The sequence below is a fragment of the Terrapene carolina genome, unplaced genomic scaffold (assembly GCF_002925995.2).
Source record: "Terrapene carolina triunguis isolate 2854851 unplaced genomic scaffold, T_m_triunguis-2.0 Scaffold136, whole genome shotgun sequence".
In the NCBI taxonomy this organism is placed as follows: Eukaryota; Metazoa; Chordata; order Testudines; family Emydidae; genus Terrapene; species Terrapene triunguis.
The window spans coordinates 11,801,297-11,824,495 of record NW_020664487.1 but is presented as its reverse complement, the minus strand read 5'-3'; the positions used below and the strand labels follow the sequence as shown (position 1 = coordinate 11,824,495).

The following is a 23,199-nucleotide window of genomic DNA, read 5'->3' as shown; positions in this document are numbered from 1 at the left end:
AGGGTGACTTCCTCTCTGATTAGATTCTGTACTTTCTGGAACATGCAGTTCTGCTGTGTGTAATTGAGGAATCTCTTTGATCCGCGTGCCGAAGATCGGTTTCATCCTGTTCCGTCCACTAAATAAAGACACTAAACTAGGGAGATTGTTGTCCCTAGGAAGAATGGCGGCAGAATTTCTCAGTCATGACATATTTTGACCTCTCAGAGTGGCAATAGGATGTCTTTTATAGATACCATTTTAATAAGAGTTGGATTAATAAATTCCAAGGCCAGAAGGGACCATAGTGAATATCTAGCCTGACCTGTGTAACACAGGCCAGAGAACTTGCCCAAAAGATGAGTGTTTTGAAGAAAATCGTAGGGCAGGATTGTCCCTTGGCCCTCAGATAGGTATACAGAGCGGGCAAGCTGAGACAGTGCCAAGTGTCCTGCCATCTTGCATAGCTGCCCAAAGGTTGGGCCCAATAGCAGGCCACAATGTGACCTGAGCACTAGGGCTGTGTGAGGCTAGATCAGCTGCTGTAGCTAGTCTTTCCAAATAAAACAGAGACAGTACTTGGCCAAAAGCTGTTCGTCGTCGCTCCACTGATGAAACGAAGCCAGAATGAAGGAGCAAGAAAGATGCAATCACTGGGTCTGAATTACCTCTCACTCACACCTGTGTAGCACTCATTTTGCAGCAGTGAAGTGACACCTGTGTAAGTGAGACCAGAATGGGACCCCATAGTGTTCACCACACACTGTATCCATGGTAACCTGCAGTTCAGCTTTTCACTTAGTAACATAGAGGAAGGTGACAACTTTATATCCTCTTTACAGTTTAGTGTTTTGGCTGTTTATAATAAGGGACAGGACTGGCTGATTTCAAGGCAACTCCATGCCAGCAAATCCCCTCCACATCTCTCATTACTGCTCCGAGATTGACTCCACTAACGTAGAGCGCCAAAGAGCACTTTTCATCCCAGTATCCTCACTAGCTGCCCAGGCCCGGTGAGGTGCTGACTGCCCTCAGCTTCCGTTGACTTCAGCGAGAAGTGAGGATGCTGAGGATTTCACTGGATTGGGCTCTCTCTCATGAACTGTGAACTCGACCTCCTAAGCTCCCATCCCAACAGCCAAACCAGGTGGTACAGATCGCATCGGCCCTCTCACCAGGAGCAGTTAGCGCCCTGGTTCAGCAAGGCACTAGATCATGTGCCTAACTTTAAGCTCATGAGTAGACCTACTGAAGACGACCTTGCTGACCTGGGACACTGGAAAATATCTCTGGTATTTTGTGACCCCTGCAGTGCTCAAGATTACGAAAGCCTTGGGACCTTGAAATTAGTGATGCCAATGGGTTAGTAATTGTGCATCTCGACACATAGCAACTGAACTGCTTTGGTACTTACACTCTTGTCTTTCAAGATGGCTGCTTGCCATCATGCCAGTAACTCTGGGGTGACAAGGCCTTGCATCTTTTGGCAGGTTTTTAAAAATGACTGGGGAAAAGCCAGATGTGTCTTGGAGAAGGTTGTGTGTCAGCTACAGCTGGAGGGATCACGGGGAGACTACATTTTAGGGGCTAGAACTTGCTGAGTGACCTTCTATAAAGAGGAGGGAAGGTTTAAGTGTGTGTCCTAAGGAGACACCAAACCAGCTAGGAAGAAATGTCTCAGGGAAGTAGAGGCTGGATGAACCGGGTACCCTGAGGTACATCTCCCATTGTATACGAGTGATTTGGAGCCTGAAGCTGATTTCAAACTGCTGTCAATCAGTCCATATCCCATGGCAGTCAGTGGCATTACACCACCGCTTCAGATCAAAACCAGGCCCTTTCTATCCGTGGTTAGGGCTCAGTTGTTCCCCTTGTGCGTAGTCCATCTGAGTTGGTCGCACAGTGCCATGCTTTTCATGGCCACTGTTGGTAGACAGGATACTGGGCTAGATGGACCTTTGGTCTGACCCGGTACGGCCTTTCTTATGTTCTTATGCTGCCCTCAGGAGGCATGGAGGGGCTGTGCACCTGCCCCCCACTACTGCACCCCTTGTGGAGACCAACTCACTCCCTGCCCTCTGCCATAGTCTGCCTCCCACCCTGTCCCGGATGCCATGTGTACTTGGGGAAGCAGGTACAGAATAACCTGTGTGCTCCCTCTGAGTGCAGGGCTGGGGTCCCGACCAGTTCTTACCTGGGTCATGCAAGGGGGAGGGGAAAGGCTCCTTAATCCCTCCCCCAGCTACATGCCGGAATAGCCACATTTTGGGGAGTTGATCCTTAGTGTTCAGCATAAACTTGCAGTTTTGTACATTCAACAAGCGTTTCCCCATGTTCCTTATACCAGTGCGGTTTGGGTCGGTAGATCTCGTCCCTGGCTCTCCCAGCAGTTCGGATTCAGTTATTAGTGTGTCCTAGACTCAGAGACTTTAAGGCCAGAAGGGGCCACCGTGATCATCTAATCTGACCTCTTGTACATCGCAGGCCACAGAACCTCGCCCACCCACTCCTGTGATAGGCCCCTGCCTCTGGCTGAGTTAGTGAAGTCCTCAAATCTTGATTTAAAGACTGTCTATAAAGCCCCCTGGGATCTCACCCTATCTGTGTAACATACCGTAGTGAGTAAATGCAACGTGGACATAAGGACGACGGGCTCTCGATAACACACTGTGGTGGATAAAAGTTTTAAAAGGAGTAACGGGATTCCAGTCCATTCTGGGCAGCTACAGATCTCAGGAGCAGTGTCAAGTATCCACCACTGCCAGCTTAAATCTGGCCCACTTGGACCGATGCCCAATCCATGCTGCTGCCTTCCAAGCCAGCTCCCGCTGGTCACACAACAGCCATATTCCAGCCAGCCAATGACACTTTCTGTAGTTACCATTTGTCATTCCTCCACCCACAAGCATGTTACTGTCTCCCTTCCTAAAGGCAAAGATTAGCTGAACAAAAGCACCCCCCCCACAGCCAGCAGCTCTGTTTCAGCATCGTTTACCTCTACTGAGCTTTTTAAGAGGGAAAGAGAAAGGACCCTTCATTTAAGGGACAAGGCATTCTGTCATAAACTGACATTCACTAGAGTTGGTTTTTATTAACTCTGCTCTGGAGCACAGGCAGTGCACTGCTGGAATCGTCATTCATCTCTAACACATTCCACAGCCTGAGCAATTTCTGGGCTGCCTACTCACCCTGCTGTGGACTTGGCAGCCAGGTCTGTGACACACACACACACACAACGGTTTTCAAAGCAGTGTTCTGTTTCAACCAGTCTGCTTCCCCCACCGACACAACTTGGAGCCCAATCCAAAAGCTGTGGGAGTCAAGGGGAGTCTTTGCGTGGACGAGGATCAGGCCCCGAACTCCAACCCTAGATATAAAGCTTGTCACAAATACAAAAGTTGTTGGGTTGATTGGTTTGTTCTTTGAATTTCATCAAGCACTTTGGTTCTGTAAAATAAACCTGTCTAGAGGTTTGGAACCCAGCAAAGAGCAGCTGCCGGCTTTTGAGCAGTGTGGTGACAGAGCACGGAGAGCCAGCCACTGACCCAGCATGCTGGTCACTGAGGGTATTCGACACTGCAGAGTAAACCCAGGGGTTGAACTCAGGCTTCCACCAACACATAAATTGTGCTAACCCAGGGCTCGTACCCAGGGTCCCAGACCACACAGGGGTGGAGGGTCCAAGCCCAAGTCAAGCTGGGACCCAGGGCTCAAGTCCTGTTGCTTTGCAGTGTAGCTGCAGCCCTGCTGGACTCATGCTCTGGGTGTGCCAAAAGTATCCCATGGGCCAACTTTCTTTGTCCTCTGGATGGTCGATTTTCCCACATTGCCCCACAAGCACAGGGCTAGCGCAGCCCCATTTTGGGAGGGTGCTAGGAAGTCTGGTTAGACTCAGGCCTGCAAAATGCAGTGTAGATGCTGGAGTCCCAGTTTGGGACACAGGGTGCAACAATTCCTAACCTAGGGTTACAGATGAGTGTAGATGCTCAAGCCCTAGATTGACAAACTCGACTCGAGTTCTACCAACCCTGGTCTTACGCTGCAGCATAGTCGTCGTTAGGGACTAAGTAGCTCCCCCACAGAATCCCAGAGAAGGTCGTTCAGAAGCTCAGGAAGGATGTGCAAAGGGAAGGAGCGAGGGCTAGCGGAGTTCAGGGGAAGCCAGGTCTCTGGCTGGTGAGATCGCTTCCTCTTCTTCCCCTTCCCCCTGAAGGAAGTGCTGAGGACTGAAGGACACTGCAGGTGGAAATGCCACACGGGGTTTGTGTGGCAGCGTGGCGGAGATCACATCAATACAAACTCACAGAGGTGTTGACAATCAAGAGACATCCAAGACTGTTTTGGAGGGGCCCGAGGGTGGCTGCCCTGTTACAGGCGCTATGTGTGATATTTTATGCAAATTATTTAATGAGTTAATTTACATTTTTAAAATAAGTTTTATATAACCATAAACTTCAGCGTAATAAATGTGGAGGTTTAGTGCTCTTGAAAGGCCAGTTTAACAGCCCTGGTCAATGAAGTCCTGGTTTAAAAGCTGGACAAGCTTCCCACATACGCTGCCTCACCATCAGGCGTGAGCTTTGGTCTGGAGGCTTTGGGGACTTCGTCTCTAGGGGTAACAGTCTCCATGGCCCATGCAGTCTTTGGCCTCTCTGCTGAGTCTGAGGGCTTGTCTACATTACCCACTGGATCGACGGCCAGCGATCGATCCAGCAGGGGTCAATTTATCGCGTCTAGTCTAGACGCGATAAATCAACCGCCAAGCATTCTCCCGTCGACTCTGGTGCTCCACGAGGGCTAGTGGCGGAGTCGATGGGAGAGCGTCAGCCGTCGACTTACCGCAGTGAAGACACCGTGGTGAGTAGGTCTAAGTACGTCGACTTCAGCTACGTTATTCACGTAGCTGAAGTTGCGTAACTTAGATCGATTCCCCCCATCTCCCCAGTGTAGACCAGGCCTGACAGTCATTGCAAAGTGTGATGCTGAGTTTGTGCTGTGGGAGCTGGAACTGACACCCACAAACTCATCCCACATAGGGGCCATCAGGCCTCTGTTGGACAGGAGCTTGTAGTGGCCCACAGGTGAAAGGCTCTGTAGCAATGCACTGAGGCATCCAGGCCCCCAGGAAGTGCCCGTGTCACACCTTTGAGAATGAGGCTTGCTGCCTGGAAAGATGCATTTATCAAATCAAGTTCTGATCTTTCCTAGAGGCTACACAGACAGAATCTTCCACTCCTTGGCACGAGGGCAAAATCTCCCACCTCTGTCTTCTACCATCAGCTGCCCAACCCAGTTCTTACAGGGACAGTTCCCATTAACCAAAATGACAGCAATAAAAACACAACAATAATACAAATATTAACACAACTTCCCAGCTCACTTCTACATTCCATGTTTGGCAATATAAATTCATTCCAACAGTTACAATTATCCCAGGGTTCTCATCCTAACTTAAGAGGGTGTCATATTTATGGTGCTATACAGTGACTGCTGTCAGTAGGAGTGGTGAGACTAGATCCCTTGATCTCCTGGCTCCCAACCCAGGGCATGCACCCCTAGGTGTTTGCTGACTGGGATGGTGGCTCTGCCCTCTCTCCTACAGCAGATCTGACTGTGCTAGAGCTTGGGCACTGTAAGGTGAGAGTGATGATCAATAGAAAGCAAAGTGGGCCAGTTTGGCCTCGGGGTGCGGTGATGCCCAGCCTCCTTTGGCTTGCACTGAGCGGGGGGAGGGCAGGCGGGCAGGAACAAGGGGCCATGCCTCTGTTCAAGGGCTGTGCACTGGAGATCACCAGCACAGCTCCTTACTAATCCTCCCATAGGTGTTAGCTGCCTGAGAGAAGAATTATCTTTTTCACCTGCCCCAAACTACCCAACCCTTTCTCAGCTCAGTCCCTGTGTGGTCCAGAACCAGTGAAGGATAAGAGATCTCTTCCCCCCGCCCCCTATACCAGCATTATAAGTGGCCCTGGTGACAGAATCCCTCTGACCTCTCCTCTTCTCCTCTCCTGCATGGTCCTGGGGAGCTGTCGGACCGTTTTTCACCACCTGGGGAGTGTGCCTGAGGATCTGACTGGACAGCCTTTCATGCCCACTTTGCACTCAGAGGTGTAAATAACTCTGCAGGCAGATGAGCAGTGGAGAAGCGAGACCTGGGGTTTTCATTTATTCCACACATGCTTGGTGTGTGCATGGAGCCAAGCGTGTAAAAGGAACAGGCTGCGTCCTCACTCATTCCACGTGAAGCTGGGGCGCTCTGCTATCAGGCGAAGAAAAACTCCGGAAAGCTCCCCACGTACAAGACTGACTTTTTGTCTGGAGTGTTACTGCGTTTGTGCTGTTAGCCTTGGGCAATCGATCCACACTTTCCGAAGTTCACCTGATTGTCTCTCCCCTTTATCTGCCTGTGCCAGCTGTGTAGTTCCTGTGTCTGTGTCTCGCAGCTCTCTGAAGCTCTGCCTCGCACTGCCTTCTAATCAGGCGAGCTGGCCTGCTTTGCAGCGGGGCTGTTAGGGGAGATGTTATCCACCGCTTCCCAGCAGCTTCTTGCAAAGCAGAGCAAAGGCAAGGATCAGGATTTGTATTAATATTTTTGCACCAAGTTAAGAGGAAAGTAACGAGTGTGGAATTACACAGAGATAAAACAATGCACCTCTGTCAGGAAAAGAATATGCCCTTTCTGCCTTGTGTGTGCAGTGGGGATGTAATAGACATAGAATATCAGGGTTGGAAAGGACCTCAGAAGGTCATCTAGTCCAACCCCCTGCTCAAAGCGGGACCAATCTCCAGACAGATTTTTGCCCCAGATCCCTAAGTGACTCCCTCAAGGATTGAACTCACAACCCATTTTGTTGCTGTTGCAATAGACATATGTTAAATCTGTGCCCTTGTGGCACCTCTGCAATCATAGAGTCTCTTAAACCTTCCAAATTCCCAAGAAAAATGGCAGGAGTGCTGTGGGAATAAAACCTCCCGTAATCTCTGTCTAGTCACAGAGTTGACTCGTTATAAACAGCCTCTAGGGGGAAGAAAGAAGTCACTCACCATCTTTCATTCTCATTTGATGCCTATCAATCGTGCCGATAAAGCCAAAGTGCTGAAAGGGTTTGACTTGTTTTTGATGGGTGCTGACATAGCAGGAGTGTATATCAATAAGTGCCTGACACTGATGTGGCTTTATCATTGGCAGAGAGGCAACAAAAAGGGTAAATGAATCAACTTTCCCCTCCATCTGTCATAGACTTTTCCCCGTTGCAAAACACCATGTCCTTCGCTTCCATGATGAGTGCCAGGTGTCCGTGCTCTGGTTTGGGAAGCAAATGCACGGACAAACACAGAAATAGGTCCAGTGGCATTTTATTGGTGGACCCCAGCATCCTGCTTTCCCCCGTAAGAGCTCCTGGCCTATCCCCTAAACCAGTCTTTGCTGCTGCTGGTTTTCGGGCATATGGTAGCCTGAAAGGGGAACATCCCTGCAGTAGTGACCTTGTGGACATTACTTCTGGGTAAGCAGAAACTAGACCACGTCGCAAGGGGGAACACACAATTTCTGAGCCACATTCAAATCCTGGTTAAATGTGGGTTGAAAAACAAAATGGTCAATAAAAGGTCTCTGTTTATCCAGGATATTGTTCCGATATTCATTTTGGGTTCCCAGCTCCAGGGTTTGAGAAATCAATATTTTTTCGCCTTCCCTTGTGAAAAAAAGAAAGGAAAATAACCCCTGTTTTTGCCACAAGCTGGGCATGAGACATACATTATCTTAATGATCCCTGCGACCCAATCTTGGGATTTGAGTCTGTTCAGGTACCTGCCCCACTGCCTTACTGCTGAATTCACAAACAAACCCAAGCAAAGAGAAAGGGAGAGAATGGAGTGCGGCTTTCAGGTTGGGGCTACATTAATGCAGAAGTCCATTCTGGGTAGTTTTAGTCCTAATACCCTTCATTAGCTATCGGTCCCTTGTGCCAGTGCTTGGGAAGTGGATACAGGAGTCTATCAAAGCGTCTCAGACAACCTGGCTTTTTTCAGTATTGATTAGCTGACGTGCAGCGTGTGACTGATTCTTTTTCTGTTGTGTCTCCAGCACAGCGACACAGTCCACGACCTGCTCCTGGATGTGATCACGTGGGTCGGCATTCTGCTGTCACTCGTCTGCCTCCTGATCTGCATCTTCACCTTTTGCTTTTTCCGCGGGCTCCAGAGTGACAGGAACACAATTCACAAGAACTTGTGCATCAGCCTCTTTGTGGCCGAGCTCCTCTTCCTCATCGGGATCAATCGAACGGATCAGCCAGTAAGATACTTGGCGTAGAAATATGGAAGCATCTCCTCCCACCTTCCAGCGGAGGTAGCTGGGCCTGATCCTGGAGCAAGATGAATGTGGATACACCCTACACTCATGCTCATCTCGTTGCAGGATTGGGGCCCTGTTTGGTAACCAATGGTGAACTCCTACTCCCTTATGCTCAGTGGCAAAATCCCCATTGATGTGGATTTCACCCCAGATGTCTGTTTAAAACGTATACACCAAAGGTGTGTGTTGTTTCATGTTTCCCCAGCAACAACACAGTAATTCTCAAGAAGATGCTTTCTATTATAAGCCCTCCTTTCTGATCCAAAGCTTATTGAAGTCAATAGGAAACTTTCTGTTTACTTCTATAGGCTTCCGATCACGCCCATATGATTTCCTGAACAAATTATCCTTGGGGGCTGAAATTCCCACTGTTTGTTCTCCACTTGAATGTTTCTGAGTAGTGAGTTAAACTCCATCTGGCTCTTTTTGAGAAAACCTCAACTTGAGCAAAAAAAAATCCAAAGGAAAAAAAGGCATTTTTCACAAGACTATTTCAGGTGCTCTGTTTGTGCTCACATACATCAAAATGGCTCTTTTTAAAGAAAAAGCCTTCAAACTTGGCAAAGACTAAGGATTAGCACCTTTGACGTCTGTGAAGCAATTTGGTTTACAAATCTCCGGGTTCTAAGCTTTGAAATGAACAAATTCTGCACGTTCAGTCTGCCGTATTCTACTGACTCTAAAAATGCCTGTCACACACTAGATAGCAACGTACACCATATAAAAGCAGTCACTTGTGTGGAGCTCTGCAGACAGGCAGAAATATTACTGCAGTGATTACACATTCGCCATTTGGCATTTTCCTCCCCGCAGTCCCACTTGGGATGGCACCTTCAACGGAACGGCTGAGCCTATGGGACGGTGATATTCCCACAGCTGCTCCTGGGGCTCAATCCTCCTGGTTGCTGGGCTCCCCATGATGTGTGCACTGCTCTCAGCTGCCATCGAAGTCAGTGGGTGTGGAGGGTGCTCAGCACCCATCAGGATGGCTCAGCACCTTGCATGATGATTGAGTTCTGAGAGCATCTACAGGAACCTCAGCTCCCTTACTGAATGTGCCATCGTTCAGAGAAATACGCAGAGGGACAGATTCTGTCCTCCATCCATAGGCAGCTCAGGCCTGATATGTAGCAGAAATGATGCATTCCTGTGGAAGCCAGACCCAGGAAAAGCCATCCAGGGGATGCGCTAGCCCCGGTGCTCTGTGGAGCTCTGCATTGCACCAAAGAAGAGAGGGCATGGCTGGCAGGAAGGGCAGGGGCCAGGGCCGGCTCCAGGCACCAAGCACCCAAGCTGGTGCTTGGGGCGGCACCTGGAGGGGGGCGGCGCGGCGCTCTGGCTGCCGGGGGGAGAGCCGAGCCGAGCCCCAGCCGGGGCTCGCCGCCCTCTCGCCGCCCTGCCCCCGGCGCTCTGGCCGCCGGGGGGGGAGGGGAGAGCCGAGCACCCGCCGGGGCTCGCGGCCCTGCCCCCGGCGCTCTGGCCGCCGGGGGGGAGAGCCGAGCACCCGCCGGGGCTCGCGGCCCTGCCCCCGGCGCTCTGGCCGCTGGGGGGGAGACCGGAGCCGCCGCCGGGGCTCGCCACCCTCCCCCAGGGGCTCCGGCCGCCCCCCCCCCCCGGCAAAAAAGCCAGAGCCGGCCCTGGCAGGGGCACGGCCGTGGGCTCCCGACGGGAAGGGAAGTAGTGGGGCTGTAGGTTCATGACAGGAGGAGTGGAGCCATAAGTTCCCTACAGGAAGGGCAGAGTTGTGAGTTGCGGGCAGGAAAGGGTCAGGGCCGTGGGTTGGTGGCAGGAAGGGGTCAGGGCTGTGGGTTGCCGGCAGGAAGGGCAGGGGGTGGGGCTGTGGGTTGGTGGCAGGAAGGGGTCAGGGCTGTGGGTTGCCAGCAGGAAGGGCAGGGGAGGGGGCTGTGGGTTGGTGGCAGGAAGGGCAGGGGGCGGGGCTGTGGGTTGGTGGCAGGAAGGGGTCAGGGCCGTGGGTTGCCGGCAGGAAGGGCAGGGGGTGGGGCTGTGGGTTCCCAGTCCACGCAAGGCCCAGGGAAGTGATCTTTGTGCCGGGTTCTCCACAGAGGCTGGACTTGGGATTCACACCCACACGCCGTGGGCCAGCAGCAAAGCTGGAGCACAGTATATCTGTGGCCATTAGGGACTGTATCAATAGTTGCTGCCCTTACGCACCTGCTGAGCAGAGAATTTTAATCACTTACCAAAGCCACCACCTAGCTCTGACACAGCACTTTTCATCAGCAGATCTCAGAGCGCTTCCCAGATCTCTGCACACCAAAATCTGGGACGGTCCGGCTCGATGGCAGCTGAACCAAAAGCCCTAACGGTTTCAGTCACCTGCCGTGCTTCCCAAAGCTCTTCTGCTGGTGTGGCCAGTGGGCAAGGCAGGATTTCCTTTCACTCCTCCGGAACCATCCATTAGCGTATGAAAGGGGAGGTGCTGCCTTTGCTCTCTTGATCAGTGGCAAAATGAACATTGACCATGATGGGAGCAAGACTGCCCTGACACTAGGCTTTTCCAAGGTGCCTAAGGGAGTTAGGTGTCCAACTCCTGTTGACCTTTAACATGGTTTGGGTGCCTTATTCCCTTAGGTTCCTTGGAAAGCCCCAGCACAAGTCATGTGTCAGTGTCCTTATTGGCGAAACATTTCAGTAATTCTATCTCCATGTAAAAATAGACAAATGGCATGTTCTTTGTGTTTTTAAATTCCATTTAGAAATGGTATGCTCATTTGCAAAAGCATCCCCGCCCCTTGGTGAGTGTCTCTAGAAATATGCTTTGTCGGGGTTCCAGTCTTCATTTTCCCCAAACAGCCACTGCATATACTCCATATTCAAAGCCACGAGATTCTTCCCTAAGGTAGGGGCACTCCTTCAGTCCTGGCTAGTGTATTCTCATTATTACTGACACCTTTTTCACTGGCAAGCTGTTGCAGCAGGGAGTTTTCACCTTTTCACCATTTTTTTCAGTAGTATACCAATGTGTTCACTCTCTTTGTAGGCGCATGGGCTCCTCTAGCGCCTGGCCAGGTAAAATACAATAGAAATCCTGGGCTAGAGCCCCATGGCACTGGGGAGAAGCTGAAGATTGCAGAGATCATTGAGGTTATGTTGTCCATCCCCTTGTCAGTGCAGGCTTGTTCCCAGCACTGTATTTGTTCAGGGCCAGTTTGATCTCAGTGGATGTGTGTGAAATAAGGTCTTGCACTGGAATCTGTATTTTCACATTCCTCTTCCCTGACTTTTTGTTTTTAATTCCCTTATCTCATCCCCTCACTAAAACTACTGAGCAATGGAGCCCGCAGCATATGCCCGGCCCTGCTGACAGCACCCAAGAGCATTTACATGGCATGTCAACATCTGGAAACTTGCCCACGCAACAATAGTCAACAGAGGCATCAGAAATAGAAACATGGTCTTTATGATTCCTCAACACAAGCCCCTGATGTATTGAGGCAGTTAGCCGTCAAATCCAAACACATGCATATATGTGTGTGTGTCTATGTGTAAATAATATGTGTCTATATATAACAATACATGTATAATACATATATTACACAAATCTACATTATATAGAGAATTATACACATGCACATGTATATGAATATATACAAACGTGTATATAATACATATGTATATACTATAGACATATATAACTTATAAATAATATACATTCTCATATAAATATATATTTTAAATATAAAGATATTTAAAGTGATCTGAGTTTTTGTTCTCATATAATGTCTATTTATTAAACCAAGGCATTAGAATATTTCTGTGTGTTAATCCTGTTTTATATTGATAGTAAGAAGCAGGGAACAATTGCTTCAATGATTTGAATCTGAATATGTCTCCTACTAAGAATCCAGTTTGATACTGTGAGAGTGCAGGAGCTGGGTACAGGGGTTTTAGCCAATGATATGCTTAGCATAATGTGCATAGAACATAAGTTTCTTTGTGTAAACTACAGCCATGTACACCTCTACCTTGATATAACGCTGTCCTCGGGAGCCAAAAAAATCTTACCGTGTTATAGGTGAAACCGTATTATATTGAACTTGCTTTCATCCACCGGAGTGCACAGTCCCACCCCCCCGGAGCACTGCTTTACCGCGTTATATCCGAATTCATGTTATATCGGGTTGCGTTATATCGAGGTAGCAGTGTATATATATTTATACACATACAGAGAGAGATTCTAGGATTAGTATTGTGTGTAATAACCAAGGACATCAGTGGTTTTGTTACGATGTTTGGGAGCAAACCTCTGCCTCTGTTTTGTTTTGTTTTTTTGGACTCTCCCAGATTGCCTGTGCTGTGTTTGCTGCCCTCCTGCACTTCTTTTTCCTGGCGGCATTCACCTGGATGTTCCTGGAGGGGGTGCAGCTGTACATCATGCTGGTGGAGGTGTTTGAGAGTGAACACTCGCGAAGGAAGTACTTCTATCTGGTTGGCTACGGAATGCCCGCGCTCATCGTGGCCGTGTCAGCGGCGGTCGACTACAGGAGCTATGGCACAGATAAAGTGTGAGTTGAACTCTGCCACGCTTGGACCTGTGGAAGAGAAGCAATGGTTGTTTGGGGAACTTTTCTGGGGAAGGACCTGCTCAGTTTCTGTGGGCTCTGATGAGAACCAGACTGGGAAATTAAGGACCTGATCCGAAGATCATTGGAGTCAAAGGAAAGTCTCCCGTTGACTTCAGTGAGCTTTGAATCAGGCCCTCGCTGTTATTAATCTGTTTTGTGCTTATCCCTTTACTAACTATGACCCATGTCTGCTATAGTAATGGCTGTGGGCCAGAAGTCATTGTGCACTGGCGGTGGAGCCTATGGGATTGCTCCAGAATGACTCCTGGTTCCAACAGCCCTGCAGGTGTGAACAGGCTGAAAGTTAGGCCTGACAAGACCATATGCAAGGTCTAGGCAAGTGCAACACACACATCCCCAGCCCCTGGACTCACTGCACTGAGATTCTTATAAGGGCCACCGCATGACATGCTGCTGAACGGTCACTGCACCCTTCACCCCGATTGCTGGCAGGCAAGAGAGTAGGTGAAGTGCTGCTCAGTTGGTGTCAGCTTCGTTGGGAAACACTGCAACCAAGAATATGGACCAAGTGCAATATAAAAAAACGTGACTAGCAGATTTTGAAAGGAAAACATTATACCAGACATTTCTCAGCTTAAGAGAAGCTGGTCTGATTGGTCTTCCTTGGCACACGCAGAAGAAACACTGGGAAACGGCCATTGAATGATTTAACAGTTCAAAACCAGGAAACACTTGTACTGGCCACAACCATATGGTCTGCTGTAACCTCTCTGGCATTGTCCAGGGCTCATCTGCAACCCAGGGGCTGCCACAGAGGCCAGATCCCTGCTGGGAAAAACAGGAAAGAGCATGAATAGGTTTTTAATTGGCAGTGAGTGAAGGTGAGCAGATCCACTTACCATGCTAACCTCCCCCCTCAACCCCTAAACGAGCAAGCTCTCCAGCTTTCCTTTCCACATGTCCCTTATCTCCCTGAGCCCCTTGGAGACCTGTGCTCACCCCTGAGGGTCGACCGCTGTCCTGAGCCTGAGGAAGTCCCGATGACAATACTGCTTCCTCTGGATGCTGGCCCAAAACATAGACTTTAAAGCCAGAAGGGACCATCATGATCATCTAATCTGACCTCCTGCACGTTGCAGGCCACAGAACCTCACCCACCCACTCCTGTAATAGACCCCCTAGCCGCTGGCTGAGTTACCGGAGTCCTCAGACCTTGTTTTAAAGACATCAAGTTACAGAGAATCCACCATTTACACTAGTTTAAACCTGCAAGTGACCCGTGCCCCATGCCGCAGAAGAAGGTGAAAAAACACCCAGGGTCTCTGCCAATCTGACCTTGGGGAAAATTCCTTCCAGACTCCAAATATGGTGATCACTTGGACTCTGGTGGCGAGACCCACCAGGCACACTGTAGTAACTCAGAGCCCTCCCCATCTAGGGTCCCATCACTGGCCGTTGGGGATATTTGTTAATAGCAGTCGCGGATGAGCCATATGCCATAGTAGGTAATCGCAGCATATCACCCCTTCCATACATTTATCAAGATCATTCTTAAAACAAGTTAGGTTTTTTGGCCCCACCACTCCCCTTGGAAGGCTGTTCCAGAACTTCACTCCTCTGATGGTTATAAACCTTCACCTAATTTCAAGCAAACATTTGTTGATGGCCAGTTTACATCCATCTGTTCCTGTGCCAACATTGGCCCTTAACTTAAATAACTCCTCTCCCTCCCTAGTGTTCGTCCCTCTGATATATTCATAGAGAGCAGTCCTATCTCCCCTCAGCCTTCGTTTGGTTAGGCCGAACAAGCCAAGTTCCTTAAGTCTCCTCTCATAAGGCAGGTTTTCCATTCTTCTGCTCATCCTAGTGGCTCTTCTCCCACATCCATCTCTGGACCCGGCAGGGTCATTGAAACCCTCTGTTCACCTATATGCTGGGCATTGGTCTGCAGGCACTACACAGCCATGACCCATAGCAGGACTTAGCCCCATAACTGCAAAAGGGGTATGTGTCTCATGGACCACTGCCACCCACACAGCGTCACTCAATGACATGCAGGGCAGCTGTCCCCCTTGGCAGAGATTCACAGGGATATTTTCGTTAAGGAGGGTCTGGGGAGGGCTTTAGCGCCTGATTCCATGAAAGAAGCCAGGGGCTCAGACCCCAGTACAGGTGAGTCCCCCAACAACTAGCTGCATCTCAGGAGTCTTGTCATCCCTGCATACCCTGGGTGTCTCCACGCTGGCTCTGAGGTACCCTGGGCCCCACTGCCCCTCCATTGGAGCTGCACCGCTAATGACTTCACAGCCTTTCGCTGCCTCTGGCCACCCTCCAAAGAGAAGGAGGTTCCACAGCTCAGAGAGGCCAACCAGCAGAGTGCCGCCTCCGGCCGCTGCTTCCGGTGCTTGGGAGACTGAGATTCAACAGGAGCTCAGCCAGCTCCTCTGCCCCCAGCCTCCTGTGTGTCTGAAGGGCAGGGAGTTTTCACACAGTCAGGAGGAAGAGGGCAGAATGCCACAGAGGCAGCCTTCCCCCCACCATTTCTGGGGGCTCCCCTCCACATTCAGATGAGAAAAAGAACGTGGCACCCAAATCTCAGACCTGTGTTTTAGGGACAAATGACCAGTTTTCCTACCTCTTCGGAAAATTTAAGTTTAAATAAGAACATAAGAAAGGCCATATTGGGTCAGACCAAAGGTCCATCCAGCCCAGTATCCTGTCTACCGACAGTGGCCAATGCCAGGTGCCCCAGAGGGAGTGAACCTAACAGGTAATGATCAAGTGATCTCTCTCCTGCCATCATTATCATGGAGTAGCTGGTCCCTGTGAGTAGATCAGGACCACCGCCCCTGTGTCACAGCAGCTGGACCCAACTGAATCAGTTAAAGGGAGCAGGGCTATCCCTGGGGCTCTAAAGGCCTGTCAGAGGGCAGGAAGGGGAGGAGTGATTGGGACAGGCTGTGTGGGGGGAGAGAAACCACAGGGGAGTGGAGGGTCCCTGGAACAGGGGGCCTGGTGCTCAGAGAGGAAGCCTGGCGCTGGTGTTTCAGAAAGATAAGTTTGCTGGCTGGGACTGCGAAGCTGCAAGGAGTAGGGACACCAGAGATCCCTGGGAAGGGGAGACCATGAAACCCTAGGACACAGGGTGAGCTGAGGGACTGTTGTGTTTGTTTTTATTTGGCTGGTAAACCTGCTTAAAGGAGCCTGGGCATGGCAGGCTATCCTTGGAAGCTGGGGAGAAACCCTGCCAGGTCACACTCTCCTATTATCTTTGTGTTTATTAGGCGAGCACCTGGAGGTCTCAGCTGTGCCCAGGTCCCATTGTGCTAAGCGCTCTGCAAACATATAGTAAGAGCCAGGCCCTGCCCCAAGCGCTTACAGTCTGCATAGTCAAGACAGACAAATGGTGGGGGAAGGAAGGATTGTTATCCTCGTTTTGCAGATGAGGAATGGAAGCAGAGAGAGACAAAGTGACTTGCTCAAGGGCACCAGTCTCCTGAGTCTCGGTCCAGTACCTTAGCCACAAGACTGTCCCTCTTCTCTAAGAAAAGAGTGTTTCTCATTTAAATGATGGACCATTGCATTTCTAAAAACCGTCTTCTATACAATTACCAGGGCTGTCAAGCAAAATAGGCAGTGACTGGAGAGTGTATTAGACTCTTTGCAAGTTGGGATAGCTACATCATTTATAATTATGAACATTTTAAAATGTTTTCATCAGTACTGAAACTGGTATCAAAGCACAATTTAGATTATCATGCAACACTGTCTAATGGCAAACAAAAGGAAATTTCAGCCTTTGATTTTCTCTGCTGGCTCCCTTACAATGACAGTAGCAATGTATTTTATTATTATTTCAATTTCTTTTGTGAGGCCTATATTTTCCCATTCTTTTTGGCTAAGATGCAGGCACAAAGAGAAGGCAGACAAAACAGCGAGCCAGTGGGGCTCCAGAGCTCTCTGTGACAACAGCTCAGGGCACAGCCGCAGTGACAGCTAGTTCTGCATTAGTTCCATTTGCAAAATCTCCACCCAAAAACAATAGCAGCATAGATGCTTCTAGTTCTTTGCTGGAGTGACTCTGTAATCTAGCGGAGCTGTTTATGGTACGTTACAATATCGGGAGATGGACTTAGATTGCAGCTGAATATTTGCTTTGTGTGCAGTCAGCGGGTGTGAGTTCGGTTTTGAGAAAATATTCTTCTTTGCACTTTCAAAAATCGTTTCAAACATATTTGTTGTAACAGAAGGGCTTGTGGAAGGCTTACCTGCCTTTATAGAAGGTTTACATTTGGGGGAACTTTGAGTGGCACACACAGCATCAGGTAGGGGAGAGTACATTTTCAAGAATTTGTCTATAGATGCCAAGGTCCCTATCAAGCTAATCAAAGGAGTTTCACCATAGACCTGCCTTCAGGTCTAAAGAATAGAAGAGACAATAAGCGTCTCAGGCTTGTCTTTGCAGTAAACCATATTCCTGAGCTCCCAAAGTGTTTCAGCACCAGGATCCCTACTGCATGCCTCCCAATGAGCACAACAGCCCTCCTTGATGTTTTTGCACCTTAAGGTTTTGCCAGGGATAAGGTAAGGCAGGGGCTCAGCACAAGTGCATCATTAGCCCCTTGTCATGGCACAGCTGGATTAGCCACATGCACATGGAACAAACCTTTCCTTAGCTGTGCACAAATCTAGCAAAAATGCCAGCACAAAATGTGCAGAGCATGTATGGCAGGCAATTCCCAAAGGGTCGTAACTTGGAGGGGAGCGAAAGGAAACAACAGCGGAACACTGCAAGACCCTCTTCAGTGAGAATTATTTGCCAGCCAAAATTTAACTTTCTACCCACTTAGATTATCACAAGGACTTTGTTAATAATGGAAATCATTAATAATAATGTTCCAGAAAGTCATAATTCCTGTCCTCTGGTGCTCTGAGAATGACTGACCCATTTTTCTCCAACTTTAAACAAAATAAAAAGTCACCTTTGTATAGAGACCACAGTTGGAAAATTTCAGAACTATGAGCCGCAAAAACCATGGATTAGAATGGAAACTGGCAGGGGAGAATTTTAAAGCAACATATTCCATGTACGACATGGGTACAGGCCAGTTATAGCTGTTATTGTTACTACACCACACTTCGGTAACAAACATAAAAACCAAGGGGCTAGGAAACTTGTAACAAGTAGGGGCAGATTTTCGTCTCAGTTACATTGTTAGAAATGTGAAATAACTGTATTGGCTTCAGTGGATTTACTTCAGGTTTACACTGGTGTATACAACTGAGAATGTAGCTTGTAAAATCCAGTCAAACTGTCACTCCAAACCAGGGCTGGCTCCAGGCACCAGCAAAGAAAGCAGGTGCTTGGGGCGGCCAATGGAAAGGGGCGGCACATCCGGGTCTTCGGCGGCAATTCGGCTGTGGGTCCCTCACTCCCTCTCGGAGGGAAGGACCCGCCACCAAAGAATGAAGCGGTGCGTTAGAGCTGCCGCCGATCACGGCTTTATCTTTTTTTTTTTTTGGCTTCGCCGCTTGGGGCGGCAAAAAAGCTGGAGCCGGCCCTGCTCCAAACTCATGTCACTCATCCAAGACCACAACAAGATTGTCTTCCATCTCTGCTTGAATCCTTAAAGGTGGAAAAATTGGCTGTTGATTTCCACCTTGCTTATTACCTTGATGGTTCTTGAAATATCAGACCTTTAAAATGTAACATTTTAGTACTGTATATGGAAAATTTTAGAGATTTCTCAAGTGTATTAGTTATTATTTTGATTTCTCCTCCACACATGCACTAATAGTGTCTGGCTTTACAGCTGAGATGATATGAAAATAGCAACAGTCACACTAATGAAAACACCCTTTTATGAGGACTGGTTGAAAATTTCTGTCCAAATTGCTTTTCATTAGAAAATTGGGGGTTTGATCAAATGAATGTTTTCACAAAAACAGTCTGCTCAGAGTTTTTCATGAACAAACTGAATGCCCCAAACCTGAAATATTTTGATTTGGATCTGCTGCTGCAGTGCCTCATGGGAGTTGTAGATCAGTTGACTCCTTTCCCCTCCCCCCATTCTCCTTTATGGACTAGGTTCATCATCCTGACTACATCTCCCCCTCATCGACATGATATCATAGTGCATTGTGGGAAATATAGTCTGACCAAGGAGTTTGGACTATAGTGGAGAATGGGAGCATGAATCACGCAAACTACAACTCCCATAATACACCATGGTGGCATTTCAAAATTGAAATATTTCAGTTTGGGACAAAAATATTTTGATATTCAAATTTTCACTGAAAAATAGAAATTTGTCCACAGGAAAAACTTTTCCCAACCACCTCTACTTACAGTAATTTCTCTGTACCAGATGAGGCACATACAGAAAGTTTTATTGACCCTCAGCCGGGATGAACTACATAAATTTTCCACCTGTGAGTAATACAGCCATTGTATATTCAAGCCAGAAAAACCTCCTTTCCGCGCTATACCATAATTTTGTCTTGCTATTTAATATACACACACATAAAATATTATGCAAACACTTATAAAGCATAAAGTATTTGTTTATAATCTGTAATTTCAGAGTGGGCAATTTTATCACATTCTAGCAGTGGAAAATAAAAACATACTAGATGTTTTGTATAACTAACATGCTCCATCTGGTTGATGGATGATGATGTATTTTACTGTATAATGTTATTAGAAGGGTAGAACTGATTAGAATTTGTGGTGAACTATATGCCAGGCATACATAATTTAATTGTGAGAAGTTGCTTGGTTATTTGTGAGACAATCTGCAGAATATATTTCTTGCATCCCCCTATTTCGTATTTGTTTTAAACAGAGTTTATAGAGTTTCTAACATTATTTAGAAAATGTGTTTTTCTGTCTAGCATTTGGTCACAGTAATCATATGTCTCTGAATGATCAGCTTAGATGCCTAATGTAGGATTTTGTGGTTTGTTTGTTTTTTAATCTGCTGCTAGTATAACACATGCCTAGATTATACTGTCAGAAATGGTCATTTGCTCCTGTTTTATTCCCTTATTCATCATGTGTTGTTTATGGCTTTCCATAGCATCCCATGCTCTGGTATTCATATTGACATCCTGCAGTAGCTGTTCAATAGTGATACTATTTTAAGCTTAATTACATCAGGGGCTGGCATTGACTTTTTAGGAGTAGTTCACACCAGACAGATTGGGAGACATGGGGCTAATTACTTTGGTTTATGATCTGCAACTAGGCGGCTGCATGTTGATTACCTTAAAAGATTTCCCCATTTGGGGCCGAACGGGGCTATCCGTGACAGCCAGCTGAGCAGGATTTAGCCTTGTTTTACCCATCATCCCTAATACATGATATTTAAAGTGCACCTAGGTTAACAAAAAAAGGTGTGCATCTCTCCCCTGGTTGTGTGTTGTCTCGTATGTAAAGGTGAAATGGATAGAATCCCATTGCAGACAGTGGGTGTGTCTACACTACAGCAGGAAGTGAGCTTCCCAGTGTGGGTAGCCAGAGTCACCCTAGCAGGATTTGAGCTAGTGTGCTAAAAAAAGCGGTGTGGAAGTTGTGGCTCCAGTGGGGACCCAGGCTAGCCACCCAAGCTCAAGCTGATGGGGTTGCAACATCTAAACGGTTATTTTTAGCACTCTAGCTAACAGGCATGTTAGGTCATGAACAGTTAGTGCAGTCTAGGTCTCCTTCTTAGCAGGGCGAGAGAATTGAAGCTCTTACGGATAATTGAAAGCAAACATCATGAACAACAAACAAATCACCACCTGGGACTGGTCTCTAGTCTAGCTGCAAAATAAGGTCGAGTTTGATGATGCTGCATCATTTGTTTTGGCCTCTCTGATGGCCAAATCGTTCCTTCTAGTCCCCAGACCAAGCGTCAAGCTGTGTGCTGGGCGGATCTGCGAAAGAAAGGGGGAATGTTTAAACTGTTTTTTAAAAAACATTTGTAACGATGCTGTTCTGGCGGGACCCAACTGAGAGTGCCAATTCAGGACCAATTGCTAAAACGGGGCAGTTACAGCCTAAGGCTGGGGTTTTTCCACCTCTAAGGCAAACCAAACCAGCCAGACTAAGACTAAGAGGACATTGGTCTCACCCCACTGGCTAACCACAAGTCACACAAGCAATTCCCTTAGACACTCCAGTTTCCCAGTATCACCACCAGTGCCACTCGTTATGGGGACAAATGGTTATGAAAACCAATACCCCAGTAAAAGAAAAAAGGTTCTCCTGATCCCACAGGACCAAGCCGCAGACCCAGGTCAATATACAAATCAGATCTTACCCACAAATCACACTGTCGCCAATCCTTTAGAATCTAAAATCTAAAGGTTTATTCATAAAAGGAAAAAGATAGAGATGAGAATTAGAATTGGTTAAATGGAATCAATTACATCCAGTAATGTCAAAGTTCTTGGTTCAGGCTTGTAGCAGTAATAGCATAAACTGCAGGTTTAACTCAAGTCTCTGGAATACATCCCCAGCTGGGATGGGTCATCAGTCCTTTGTTCAGAGCTTCAGTTTGTAGCAAAGTTCCTTCAGAGCTATGAAGCAGGATTGAAGACAAGATGGAGGAGAGGCATCAGCCTTTTTATAGTCTTTTCCAGGTGTAAGAATACCTCTTTGTCCTTACTGTGGAAAATTACTGCAAAATGGAGTCTGGAGTTACATGGGCCAGTCCCTGCATACTTTGCTGAGTTGCAAGGCGTATTTGCCTTTTCTCAATGGGTCAATTGTATAGCTGATGGTCCTTAATGGGCCATCAAGCAGGCTAGGCAGAGCTAACACCACCTTGTCTGGGAAGTTTCCCAGAAGCAGAGCATAAGTTTGAAATACAGACAGTATAGAGCCAATATTCATAACTTCAACTACAAAATTGATACACACAAATAGACAGCATAATTATAACCAGCAAGCCATAACCTTGTCTTAGACACCTCATTTGACCCCCTTTATACAAGATTTGGTGCCACTACAGGACTTTGGTTGCAACCCTGTTCTATATGGTCCCAGATTATATCAATAATGTCACAACGTTGAAAATGACTTTTCCCTATAATGTAGTGTGAGCAAAATACCTGAGGGTATGCAGGTGGCAGAAAGGTTTGATTGACTCCCATTTTAGATGGTGGCCCCCATCCAGCAAAATATTAATGCATGTGCTTAACTTTGAGCATGTGAGTTGTCTTGCTGAATTCAATGGAATTACTTACATGCTTACATTTAGGGAGATAGTTAAATGTTTTGCTGGATCAGGGCCTTAACTGGCTCTCTTTTGGGATGACCTGCATAACTCACTTAAGTAATGTGGCTAGCCAAACCCGATAACAACAAACACCATAACCCCTTATGTATTCTATACTGATGCCCGTCACAGAGCTCACAGAAGAGGAATGAGGCATTGAAAATCTTAGTATTTTGTATTCAACATACTTGTAGGTAAACTCATCCTGTGGTGAGCCAAGTCCTTTCTGCATCATGCTAGGACTATATGTACCTTTTCTTTTGTTTTGTTTTTGGGATGCGATAAAGCTAGATATCAGGTGACAATGATAAATCTATCATAAAGTCACAGCCTCTAACTTCAGTCCTTTTCCGCTTCCAGCTACCTATATTTTATGCATCATCATATTGTTGAAAAATAACTGCGAACTACAGGGTATGCCTTTGATAGGGCAGTGTGCTTGTTTCATCTTCAGTTTTTACACTGCATGCTCCCTGCTTGCTCAGGCCTGTGGGAGCAATGTGGACACTGAAATGTAGTAAAAAGAGAATGCATATTCCACCCTTCAAAGGCATGTATTATACATACATATCCAATTACTGCTACCACACACCGTGATGGAGGCTCTATAGCTATATGAAGCAAACTCCCAAACTCCCATGAAGAGTATGATCACTTAGATCTCTTCAAATGTTATGGTCCAATGGCAGCTAATGATTGTTTATTGGTTCCATTTAATGCACACTAGGGATACTTTAGTGTTTGATTTCTCTTCATACAGAAAACAGAGCAAACCCTTTGTAGCCTTTATTACTTGCAAAAAAGCCTTGGTTGAATATAGCTAACTTGCCACTGTGCGAGGAAGGAAATTAAAAAGTGAAGAAAAGCAATGCCACACAGCACCTTAATAGCACAGCACTGAACGTGTCTGTTCATCTCTTTGGAGAAGAAGGAAATGGTTTTGTTGTTTGTAAAATGTATGGGGCATGCAGCATCCATGGAATGTCAGATCATATGATATGCATTGTGCTAAAAGCAGAAGCATCTCATTTGTTTAATGGCTGTTGGAATATAA

At 47.4% G+C, this 23,199-nt stretch overlaps 1 protein-coding gene across 11 annotated transcripts in view; it reads left to right on the top strand.

The window, feature by feature from the left end:
• The window catches only part of ADGRL3 (adhesion G protein-coupled receptor L3), a 518,922-nt gene that overhangs the window by 381,041 nt on the left and 114,682 nt on the right, over window positions 1–23,199 (top strand). For all 11 annotated transcript variants that reach the window (XM_029911933.1, XM_029911932.1, XM_029911929.1 and 8 more), the window contains 2 exons: window positions 8,066–8,275; window positions 12,641–12,861. In XM_029911933.1, the coding sequence (XP_029767793.1) occupies window positions 8,066–8,275; window positions 12,641–12,861 (431 nt within the window). The remainder of the gene's footprint in view (window positions 1–8,065; window positions 8,276–12,640; window positions 12,862–23,199) is intronic.